The following is a 10,772-nucleotide window of genomic DNA, read 5'->3' on the forward strand; positions in this document are numbered from 1 at the left end:
TTTGAGCAGAAGCAGCAGCAGATGCACCTCCTCCACTTGGTGCCCTTTCATCCCTTCCCCTCCTTCTCCCTTGCCCCCTGCTGCCTTTGCTGCTGCTGCTGCTTTGCCAGTTCCCAGCTTTCTTTCCCCCTTGGCCGGTTGGATTGAACTCCAAAGGCTGACACAGCATCCCTTCTGTGCTGGGCTGCCAGGCCTGGAAGGACTGGGAGTCTCCAAACCCCAGGTCAGAGTGCCAGCAGTGCTGGGCACCACGCAGGGATTTGTGTCTTTGACTCCATTTCGCATTGTGGGCTCGCCCTCTGAAATTCTGCAGCACCTGCACAGCTCATTTTACACCCAGAGATGAGAGGGGGCCAAGCCCTGTGGAAAGCACATGGCCCTGGCCATGCCAGCCGGATCAACACCCAGCTTCCTCTGCTGGGAGATGGGAAAACAGCGCTGCTGGCTGAGGGGATGTGGTAATCACAGAAACAAAACCTGGGAATGCATTTTTAGGCAGGTGAGGAAGACATGTGGAGCCAGCTCAGCTCCAGCCCTGCCCACACCCAGGGTCTTTCCCTGGAACTCAGTTCTGGGGAGCAACTCCCTCTTGGGAAGCTCTTGGAGAACTAGAAGGCAGTGTTACCTCCCAGCTAAATGTCATGAAGCAGGCTTGGATCCCTACAGTGCTCCTCCTGGCTACAGCATCATTCCAGGCCTGGCAACTGGGATCAATGGCTGCTTTTGACACCGCCTCAAGCCCCCCAGGCACAAGACCTGTGCTTTGGTGCATCCCAGATCCAGCAGCCTTCATTCCACCTCACCACCGCTTCCCTCCTCATCCCGCTTTTCCTTACCTGGAGCTCCTTGGTAAGGCCCACGCTGAGCAGCAGATGTGGCTTCTCCCAGGCACTGTAATTACCTCCCTGCCGTTCTATGCAATTCCCTATAAATTATCCCTCCCCTTTTACAGGGGGATCACCCACAGCTCATGGCTCAGAGGCTTGGCAGCATCCACCCCCATATCATGGCATTCCCACCAGCATTCCCTGCTTTATGCCCAGACCTGCTTCTTGCCCATTTTGCATCTGTATTGGTTTTCCCCCCTCATTTATTAACCTTCCTTAGCTGCATGCCACCAAAACCAAAGGATAAATCCCCTTTTTGCTCATCCCCCTGCTACAGGAATGCTCTCCATACCTACCTGCATGTCACTTGGGGATATTCCACTGGAATAACTGCAGTGATCTCAGGGCTCCCTCACCCAGCCCGTGCCAGGGATTTCTCTGAGTTTACAATCCAAGCTGGGAGAGAAGGATGACCAGAAGGAAAAATGCAAGCTAAAACTGCATGCATCAGTGCATCTCCAAGAGAAATTATTCCAGACACCAGCAGTTGCACAGGATCAAGAATTATCTTTATTAGCAACAGTACCAGATAACTGAGTTCTCCCTCCAGAGGAATTTTGTCTGTAACACAGAGGAGAAGAGCAGAGATGCAAAGCAGTAAAAAAAACCAAGCCAAATCTCATCATTCCTTGGACTGGGGGAAAGGCACAGGTGGAAGACAGGCCCACTGAAGGCCACAAAGGGACTTTTTGGTTGCCAGCACCAAGTTAGGTTGGCCTTTTTGTCCAACTGCTGCAGGCATCCTGCTGTTCTCCCAGCAAAGCCCCACATCCAGCAGCTCCACCACAACGTGGGCAAGCAGGAGGTGCTGAGAGAACATCCCAGTAACGGAGCATCTGCTCCTAACCCAGTCTTAAAGGAATTAATTTCCACAGACAGCATCTCTGAGGCATCACTGCACTGCCAAGCTCTGCCATTACACCCTTGCCTATCAGTTCACCTCTTCTAGACCATAAATCCAGCCAATTTGAGAAAATAAATACTATAATCGGATTTAGTCCAGGCTGTGCTGGCATATGGGAGTCTAAATGACTTTAAAAGCCAGTCTTCTTTGGGTGGGCCATAATTTTGGGTGTCACAGTAGCTCACCCCTCTGAAAACATCTGGAGGCCATATGGTGCCTGTCTACATGAATTAACCACATTTCTGCTGTGAACCTCATGCCTCTCCCTGGCTCTCACAGAGCTCTCTGAACACAGACTGAAGACACCCTAAAAACCTCAGGTTAGGCCCACTCAGCATTTCACTTTCCTTGGGGGTCACACCACAGTCACAGCAGGAAAAATGCTCCTCTGGCCAGGGGACAGTCCCCAACACTAGTGGCACCATGCTAGGGGCAGATTATCCCTCAATTCAGTTTTATGTAGAAAAATTAAAGCAAGCAAAATTCCAAGTGGAGTGGTTTCCCTTTTATATATATTTGGGGTTTTTCTGTGCAATGATTGTATGAAATCTGTGCAAAACTGTGCCCTGATCCCTGGGGCAGCTGCTACTCACTCCCTAAATCGTGAGAAGGGCTCAAATCCCTTTTAGTTGAACATCACCATCACAGCTCGGTGAGGGGTGATCCTGCCCAAAGACCACCCAACCCCTGAAGGGCTGAGCTCGTAACAGTGCGGCAGCAAAACCCAAGGTGCCCCCAAAAGCCCCGGGCCCAGCTTAAAATCACTGGCACATGGGTAAGGAATGGTATCCCTGTGTCCCTGGTGCTTCCCTGAGCTCCCTAGGGAGGATAAAGCTGTTTTGGTCCCTGCTCCATTTGAACTGGGGAGCGACAGTGTCTGATAGAACCTTCCCAAGCACAGGCGATAACCCTTCCCAGAAGGGAGACTTTCCCTCTGCATCCCCCTGCATGCAGCTTCCCCCCTCCCAAGACAGGCACAGCCTGCCTCAAAACCAGAGGGTAACTGACTCTTTTGGGGAATAAAACCCAAACCCCAAATACCCAACAGCAGCACCACAAACGGAGGGCATCCTCCTCCTTCTGCCCATCTACACAAGGTGCACCACAAAAACAGCACAGGCAGACCCCAGAGCCAGCCCCAGCACGAGGTAAAATGTCATCACCACCCCTGCTGCCTCAGCCAGCTCTTTGGGCACGATTTTGGGGCCATAGACCATGACCAATGTGCCCAGGTAGCCGTTGCTGAGCCCCAGCAGCGCCGTGAAGACCACAGGGTAGATGTCCCGGTTGAACACCACGGTCTGGATGTGAGCCCGGGGCTGGTAGTTGCTGAGGATGAAGAGAGGGAGGAAGATGGTTCTGAGGAGGACAAGGGCAGGCAGCAGTTTGCTCTTGGGGCCAGGCACCTGGATCCAGGCAGTGACCTGCCTCCCGCACCAGTCAGCAAAGTTGTACAGGAGGAAACACGTGAGTGGTGTGAAGTACTTGGTGCTCCACGGGCTTCCCGAGGCTTTGCTGACAGACTCGATGTTGGAGGAGAGGGAGGGGAAGACGATGATGGAGATGAAGAAGATGTAGAAGAGGCAGAAGCCGAGGAGGGCGGTCTTCTGCAGGATGGGGCGGAGTGGGGGGATGCCAGCACTTCTTGCGAGGAAGGAGGAATTTGCGGTGCCTCGCGGCTCTGCCTCGGCCTCCACGGAGCTGTCGGGGGGCACTGTGGCCAGAGAGGGGCTCTCCTTCTGGCTGCCCAGGTAATACCTGGAGACAGAGGGAAGCATGGGGGGAATGCAACTGAGATTTGCAGAGAGGGCAGGAGAGAAGCTGGAGACACAGGTAAGCCCACCATGCCCTCTCCCCATCTTTCTGCACCCTCAGTGCTCACAGAGGGGACCCTGCTGCCTGCCTATGGCTCTGGGGGCTACAAGCACCAATGGGTCACACACATCCCAGTGTCCCCATATGGGGACACTCCTGGCTGGCTGCCTCCGGATTAGGGCTCTCTGCTGACTCCACACATTTTGGGAACGCCAGCACCAGCGGCCCTGGGAAAGCTTGGCAGAAACTCAGCACGCGCCCAGTTTCAGCCTGCGGTTTCGGTGAAAGGGGAAGCGTGGCTGGCGGTGGTGACGGGGCAGGGACCGGCCAGCATCCCATGGATCCCCCAGCAATGCCACTGCAAACCCTCCACGGGGTGCCCCTGGCAGGCTGGCACACACCTGGAGTACTCCAGCCTGGGCAGGAGCAGGTAGACCATGATGCAGACAATGATGAAGATGTCAGCAGTGAGGAAATAGGCCAGGGCACTGTCGGTGACATCGGCCGCCGCTGCCAGGTCTATCAGAGAGGCCACGGCGCTGATGGTGCCACCCATGGCTTGGCCTGAGTGTGGGAACAGAGGTGGGTACAGTGAGGGGCAGAGAACAAGAGGGGGAGCCCAGAAGTTCCTCTTCTGACATGCACAGGTCCCCAGGGCACACAGCTCAGGCCCTGCCCCACACCTGCACAAGCCACACCTCAGGTATGTGTGGGGCTGCACCACAGCCCAGGTGCCATCCTGCACCCCTTTCCAACACAGCACAGCACACACAGGGGTCAGGATGGGACCCAACCTGCTGGGCTTGCAGGTCCCCAGCCCCACAGAAAAAGTCCAAACCATTTCCAAAGCCTAAACCTGGCTTTCCACTGGCATGCATATAATCAACTTCTCTTCTGCGCTCCCCCAGATGGGAATTCAAGCCAGTGGTGGCAGGAGTGCCTCCTCAGGGATGTGGTGCTTTCCTTCTCTGAGATAAACTCATTAAAACACTCCTGTCTTGGCCCCAGGAAAAATTTCACCATCCTGATTTTTTCCCCCCTCTCCTCTTGGTTTGTCAACCATTGCACAGCACATTCATAATGTTATCAAAGCTCCAGGCAGCTCATCACTTATGGCTCCCAACCTGCCCCTCATCACTCATGGAAATGCTGATCAGAAAGGAGCAGACAAGGCAAAGCTGCAGATCCCTCTGCTAGAAATGGCAGGGCAGGGGGATGGCATCTCCTTCCCTCCTTTCTCCCTGCACCCAGCAACTCTCCAGGGTCAGTTTATGGCTATTTACAGAAACCAAAGCTCACGTGACCAAGCAAGTTTCTCCTTCAGCAACTTCCCTTTATCATTAGGGCAAAGTTAAGCTGCTAAAAGAAACCCCACATGACAAAACCCCAGAGGCAGGAGAGAGAAAACCACGGAGCCGAGCAGGGAAAGTCCAAGAGCACAATCCCAACGGGATCTCACCCAACCTGAGATCAGAGCCTGCAGGTTCCTCATGGGGAAGCAGCTGCTCAGGCCGAAGAGGCTGCTGGAGAAGACGGTGGAGGCACTGCTGACCACGGCCACGCAGCCGACGGTGAGGGCGAAGAAGCGCGTGGTCCAGGCGGAGGTGTCCACCTTCACCAGCACTGTGATCACCAGGAAAACAGCCAGCATGACAAAGAGGGAGGACAGGATCCTGACACTGGCAGGAACCCTGGGGACAAGGGGAGGAAATCACTCCTGTGCTTCAAACCACAAGGTGAAGGTTCCACACAGGAGGAGAACTCCTGTGCTGGCGGAAGGGGCAGAGAAAATAAAGAGAGGTGGGAGGGGATGGGGAAGCAGTGAGGCAAGGAGCTGGAATCTGGAGATTAGGCGTGCAAACCCATGCAGGAGTTTGATATAGGATAAGGAAGGGTAAAAATGAAGGCACAATGAGGCTGTTTGAGATTTAAGCCAAGCTTGTAACAAGGTGCAGCTGATCCATTTCTTATCCCATTTTAAGGGCTGGTAAAACCAGGCAAGGTGTTGCTCCTACCTGGATGAGCTTGGCTTTGGTCAACCAGTTCCCTGAAGACAATAAAGGTATTTTTAAGAGGGAAAACCATTTCCAAGCAATTAACAGAGGAATTTATTTACTCAAGCCAACACAGGTGGAGCAAGGTGCTGCTCCCACTTCATCTCAGCTGGCTGCAACTCAGGCAGGGGCAAGGAAGGGAATTTTGGCTGCACAGGGAGGCTGAGCTCAGGATGCCCCGTGGTCTCACCCTGAGGAAAGGGCAGCCTGAGCTGGAAAGAAGACAGGAACAAAGCCAGGGAGAAATGTGGCTCAGGCACTTGGGATCAGAGCAACACTTACTTGTTGACAAGCAGGAAGTTTCCAATGAGGCACAGCACTGAGGGCACAGTGGAAGCAATGGAGATGTAACTCTCAAAATAGTCCTGCCAGAGAAAAACAAACCCAAAATAAAGTAAAAAAAAAAACTGTAGGGAGGAACAAGACATGAATTTCATTCTTGAATATGGCACAACAAGGAGTTGTGGTGTAGGTGTCCACCTTATTGTGTTGCAGCCCGTGTTGCAAATTGCTCAGGGCAATGGGAATTCTGGGATTTGCCCTCCCATTGCCCTGGGCTATTTCAGGAAATCAGGGACATAAATTCAGGAGGAAAGAAATAAACATTGAAAGGAAATAGCTGCCATGGTGCTGTGCACCATCAAAGCGTGTCTGCTCCCTCTCCTCCCCTCGAGGAGGAGATCCTATTTTTTTGCTGCAGGAATCTCAGCCAGCAGGTAGGATGATGCACACAAAGGGGAGGATGACCTACATGTCCACTCCTATCATGATAGGTTTTCACTTTCTGCACTTATCTAGCTACAAAGATGGGGTCTCATCATGTCCAACCAGGAGAGAAGGCACTTGTCAGGTTTTCTCCACACAGTTCATTGTTTTTTACAGCTTTGCATCATTTTTAAACAGTTTACAAGCACGTTTGTCTCTTCTTCCCTATCAAGAGCTTCACTGGAAGCAACAGGAAATCTAATAATCATTCCTAGAGGGTCCAGATAGGCAGAGACTTAAATGCCTGTGCTTATGGCATCAGCTCAGCCAAGCAGGAGGCTCAAAGATCTGCAGCCACACGAAGAATCTTAAGAGAAAAGACAAAGCAAAATGCAAAGCTGGCTGCTAAAACTCCAGCTTATTTACCCACCTACTTAAAACAAACCTCCAAACCATCCTGGGGATACTCAACAAACTTCCAAGTTAATTTGCTTCTGCTTCTGGGGAAGAAAAAATGACTTTCTAATGCTTTGCACCAAGCAGAAGTGTACTCGAAGTAACCCAGCAGAGATGCTGCGCTTTGAGCATCCCAGGGAAATATTCTTTCATTCCCAGCCAACGGGCTCACACCAGCAGCGAGAAGAGAATTGGGCAAGTACTTAAGAGCCCCTGCACCACATTTTTAATGCAGCAGTGGAATGGTGGGTGGCAAATTTAATCCATGCCTAGGCCAGCGGAAAACACCAGGTTCCATCTTCCTCTCTCCTATTTGTTAGGTTTTAATCCATCTCCAATGGCAACTCTTCTGCCTCTTTGGGTATTCCCACTCTTCACAGATATGCTTTCGTTTTTGGCACTGCAGGATATACCCAGTCCTTCACCCTTTCTGTTGAGCCCTTAAAATAAACCCCAAAGCAAACCTGACATCTGCCTCCCACATCCAGGTCTAATGGGGGGGAAGGTGTCATCTCTCAGCCACGGAGATGAGGCACATAATGGAAGTGTTTAACCCCGTATTGACTTCAAACACTGAGGCTGCCACGATGCCTTAAAAAGCCCCAAACCCAAACAAAGCACCCCGGTAGCAAACCTGACACAAGATGCTTTCGCAAAGCAGTTTCTATTCTGCTCCAGACTTGGCAGCTGGGCTCCTGCCAGGCTGGAAAAGGAATCCAGGTCCGTGACAGTGGCTGAAGGCATGGGGCACGAAATTAGCAGCAGTGAAAAGGCTGGAGCCAGGAGCAGGCTGTCAGTCAGAGGTGCATCCTTCCAGGGTCCAGCTCTGTGTGCAGGTAAACCCTCCTGCTGCAGCAGCAGGGCACAAACTGGGCTGACTGGTTTGATGTTGATGACACTCGACTGCCACAGGACAGCCACGTAACTTTTCCGTGGAGAAAGGAAACAGCATTGCTCCATGGCCACACAAGAAGAGGAAAAACACCTTTTCAGCAAAGAAGTGTCTGATCCAGGCAGGAATACAGCTGTGCTTTAACATTCTTTACTTAAACCCAGCTTTTTTTTCCAAGAGGATCAGCATGATGGCAGTGAGGAACATGTGGGATGCAGGGAATATGAGAGAACACCGTGCCATGTGGTGACAGAGCACCCTTCACCCCTCTCTGAGCATCTTCACTGGCAAAGACACAATTTTGGCCTTCAGGCAGTGCAGGAGCTTGGGCACCCTCAGTTTAATTCAGTTTCTTGCTTTACAGCAGCACACCTGTAGCATAAAAGCACTGGTATAAGCACCCTCCTTCCTCCCCATCAAAAAAAGCAGCTGACACTTAAGAACTGGGAAAATTAAAAGAGCTGTGGGTGCACTGGAGTGAGAAATCCGCGGGGAAAGGTGATCATCACACCTGGCCCTGTGTTTATATAAAAACAAAAAGTGCCCAAACCACCTGAACAAGCTCTGCCACGAGGGGTGGATGTGATGCAGCCTCATCACACCAACACTTTTTCCCGCCGTAAAGAAACAAACCCACAGCTTTGTCAGGGAGGCACAGGGAAATTATCCTGCTGTGGCAGGAGGAGCGAGAGGAAGCAGCCTTTCTGGGGACAGAAAGAGGCCATTAACCTGCCACCCCAAGGCTGCCTCATCCATCACCCCCATGGCAAGCGCCCCGCTCCATATGCCACAAGCCACATGTTGATCACTGCAAGGAGATTCTCATGTCACACCTGCCAGATCATGAAGGACACAAGAAAAGTCCACCACAAAGACACCTTGCACTGCAGAAACTGCCCTATGAAAGGTTAAGCCCTATTTTTTTAGATTCACCTTAACACTCAGAAGTCCAAATACAGGTAAAAGGCAACCTGAAGCATCTTCCCTGCAGCCATTTATAAATAAACACCAAACAAACCTTTCCCTCTGGTTTGCAGCAGGTGAGACCCTACAGGACATTCACTTACCTTCTGGGGAAGTGGAGGGGGGAAAAAAAAATGAGCAAGGAAGGAAGGAAAACAGGTTATTTTTCCTGCCCCAAAAGCACCACTCACCCGCAGGTCTGAGGCCGCCTGCCCCACCGGGCCCGGCTCATCCGAGCAGTTCTGCAGCTTGTACCTCCAGTAGTGTTTGGCCGTGATGAAGAAATTCCAGGGCAGGAGGGACCCGATGCCCAGGAGAAAAAATATAATGTAGGCCCCATGCCAGCGGTCCCTTGGCTTCTGCCGGCTGTACCTGCTCCCCACGGGCTCCTCCAGCAGGGGCTCCTGGTCCGGGGGAAAGCTGCCGGCTGCCGGGATCATCGTGTTGGCACGCTGGGAAAAACAACCGCCCACGAGGATATTGTCACACCAGGGCTCCAAAAGTGCTGCTCACAAGCTGTGGCTCCATCCCCCTTTGGCGCCAGCAAATCATGGAGTGGTTTGGGCTGGAAGGGACCTCCAAGCCCATCTCACTCCAACCTCCCTGCCATGGGCAGGGATACCTTCCACTGTCCCAGGTGGCTCCAAGCCCTGTCCAACCTGGCCTGGGACACTTCCAGGGATCCAGGGGCAGCCACAGCTGCTCTGGGCACCCTGTGCCAGGGCCTCAAGCAGCCAAATACAGGAGGAGTGAGCCAGCGATGGAAAGGCATGGGGAAAAACACTGAGACTCAGCAGGTTCCACCCACACCTCCGTCCATAATTAATAATTAACCTGTCCCCTTGGACTTGCAGGAGTAAGAAACCTCTCTTAACACAAAAAAAAAACAACCCAAAAAAAAACTAAAAACAAGAAAACAACCTCGACAGCTGCCAAACCAACAGCGCCGTCGGGCCCCGCAGAGCAAGGCGTAAACTCGTAGTGACACCGCCGGCCTTTCCGAAACGACGTGTAAATTACCACAGCATCGGCCGGGCTTGGCGGAGCGGCTCCCGGCCCCACCGAGGCGTCACCCGGCCGTGGAAAATGACTCACAGAGCCCCACGGCATCACGTGCCGCAGGAAAACCACCTGTGAACAACACCGGAGCCTGGCCAGGGGCACCGGGACCCACCGGGACCCACCGGCGGCCTCGGAGCCGACCCCCGCCCAGAGGAGCCGGGCAGAGCGCGGGGGAGGCGGAAATGCCGGAAAGCGCGGATTTTGCGAAGAAACGGGGAATTTCAGGAGCGGGAAGCGCCGCCTCCCTCCCTCCCTGCGGCCTCCTGCTCTACCCGGGAGCACCCCCGCCTCCGCCCGGTCCCGCTCGCCCCGATAGCGCAGAACTCACGGGGGTCCCTCCCGGCCCCGCCGCCGCCGCCGCCTCACGGCCCCCGACCCCGCCCCGCCCGCCTTTAATGGGCAGGCCACGCCCACTCAGCTCATAGCCACGCCCTCGGTACTGACCACGCCCCCACGGGAAAAGACGGGCAGGAGCTGAGTGGCCACGCCCTTCAATGCTGGCCACGCCCCCTCAGTGGCGGGCACGCCCCTCCAGGCCACGCCCGCCTCCCCAAATTGTGCCCTGGAGGTTCTCTGAGGGCTGGAAACCCCCTGATGGAGGCAGGCTGGGAGAAATGGGGGTTCACCTGCAGAAGGGAAGGCTCCAGGGAGATCTCAGAGCCCTGCCAGGCCCTAAAGGGGCTCCAGGAGAGCTGGAGAGGGACAAGGGATGGAGGGACAGGACACAGGGGATGGCTTCCCACTGCCGGGGAGCAGGGATAAATGGGATACTGGAAAGGAATTCTACCCTGTGAGGGCAGAGAGGCCCTGGCAGAGGTTGCCCAGAGAAGCTGTGGCTGCACCATCCCTGGAAGTGTCCAAACCCAAGCTGGATGGGCATCCCAGCAGCCTGGTCTACTGGGAGGTGTCTCTGCCCATGGCACAGGGAAACAACGAGATGGTCCAAAAGGCATCTCCTTCTAACCCAAATCGTTCCATGATTCTGTGAAAATCAGTGTTAATCACAGCCTGGCTTACCACACAGCAGTAATAAA

At 53.7% G+C, this 10,772-nt stretch overlaps 1 protein-coding gene across 5 annotated transcripts; it reads right to left on the bottom strand.

Annotated features, from left to right (window-relative positions):
• Positions 1 to 1,374: 1,374 nt before the first annotated feature.
• Positions 1,375 to 10,120, bottom strand: SLC29A3 (solute carrier family 29 member 3). Of its 5 annotated transcripts, none has more exons than XM_086901352.1 (7): positions 10,021 to 10,116; positions 9,598 to 9,807; positions 8,868 to 9,128; positions 5,943 to 6,025; positions 5,071 to 5,297; positions 4,008 to 4,170; positions 1,375 to 3,549 (listed from the first exon to the last, which is right to left on the bottom strand). In XM_086901352.1, the coding sequence occupies exons 2-7, from the start codon at positions 9,784 to 9,786 to the stop codon at positions 2,880 to 2,882; spliced, it is 1,593 nt and encodes a 530-aa protein (XP_086757478.1). In that variant the 5' UTR covers positions 9,787 to 9,807; positions 10,021 to 10,116; the 3' UTR covers positions 1,375 to 2,879. The 5 variants fall into 5 exon arrangements, with proteins under 5 accessions (XP_086757478.1, XP_086757477.1, XP_086757479.1 ...); XM_086901351.1 differs by having other exon boundaries at positions 10,011 to 10,116; XM_086901353.1 differs by lacking the exon at positions 9,598 to 9,807 and having other exon boundaries at positions 10,067 to 10,120.
• Positions 10,121 to 10,772: the final 652 nt, after the last annotated feature.

The sequence above is a fragment of the Cyanistes caeruleus genome, chromosome 8, assembly GCF_971803275.1.
Source record: "Cyanistes caeruleus chromosome 8, bCyaCae1.hap1.1, whole genome shotgun sequence".
NCBI lineage: Eukaryota > Metazoa > Chordata > Aves > Passeriformes > Paridae > Cyanistes > Cyanistes caeruleus.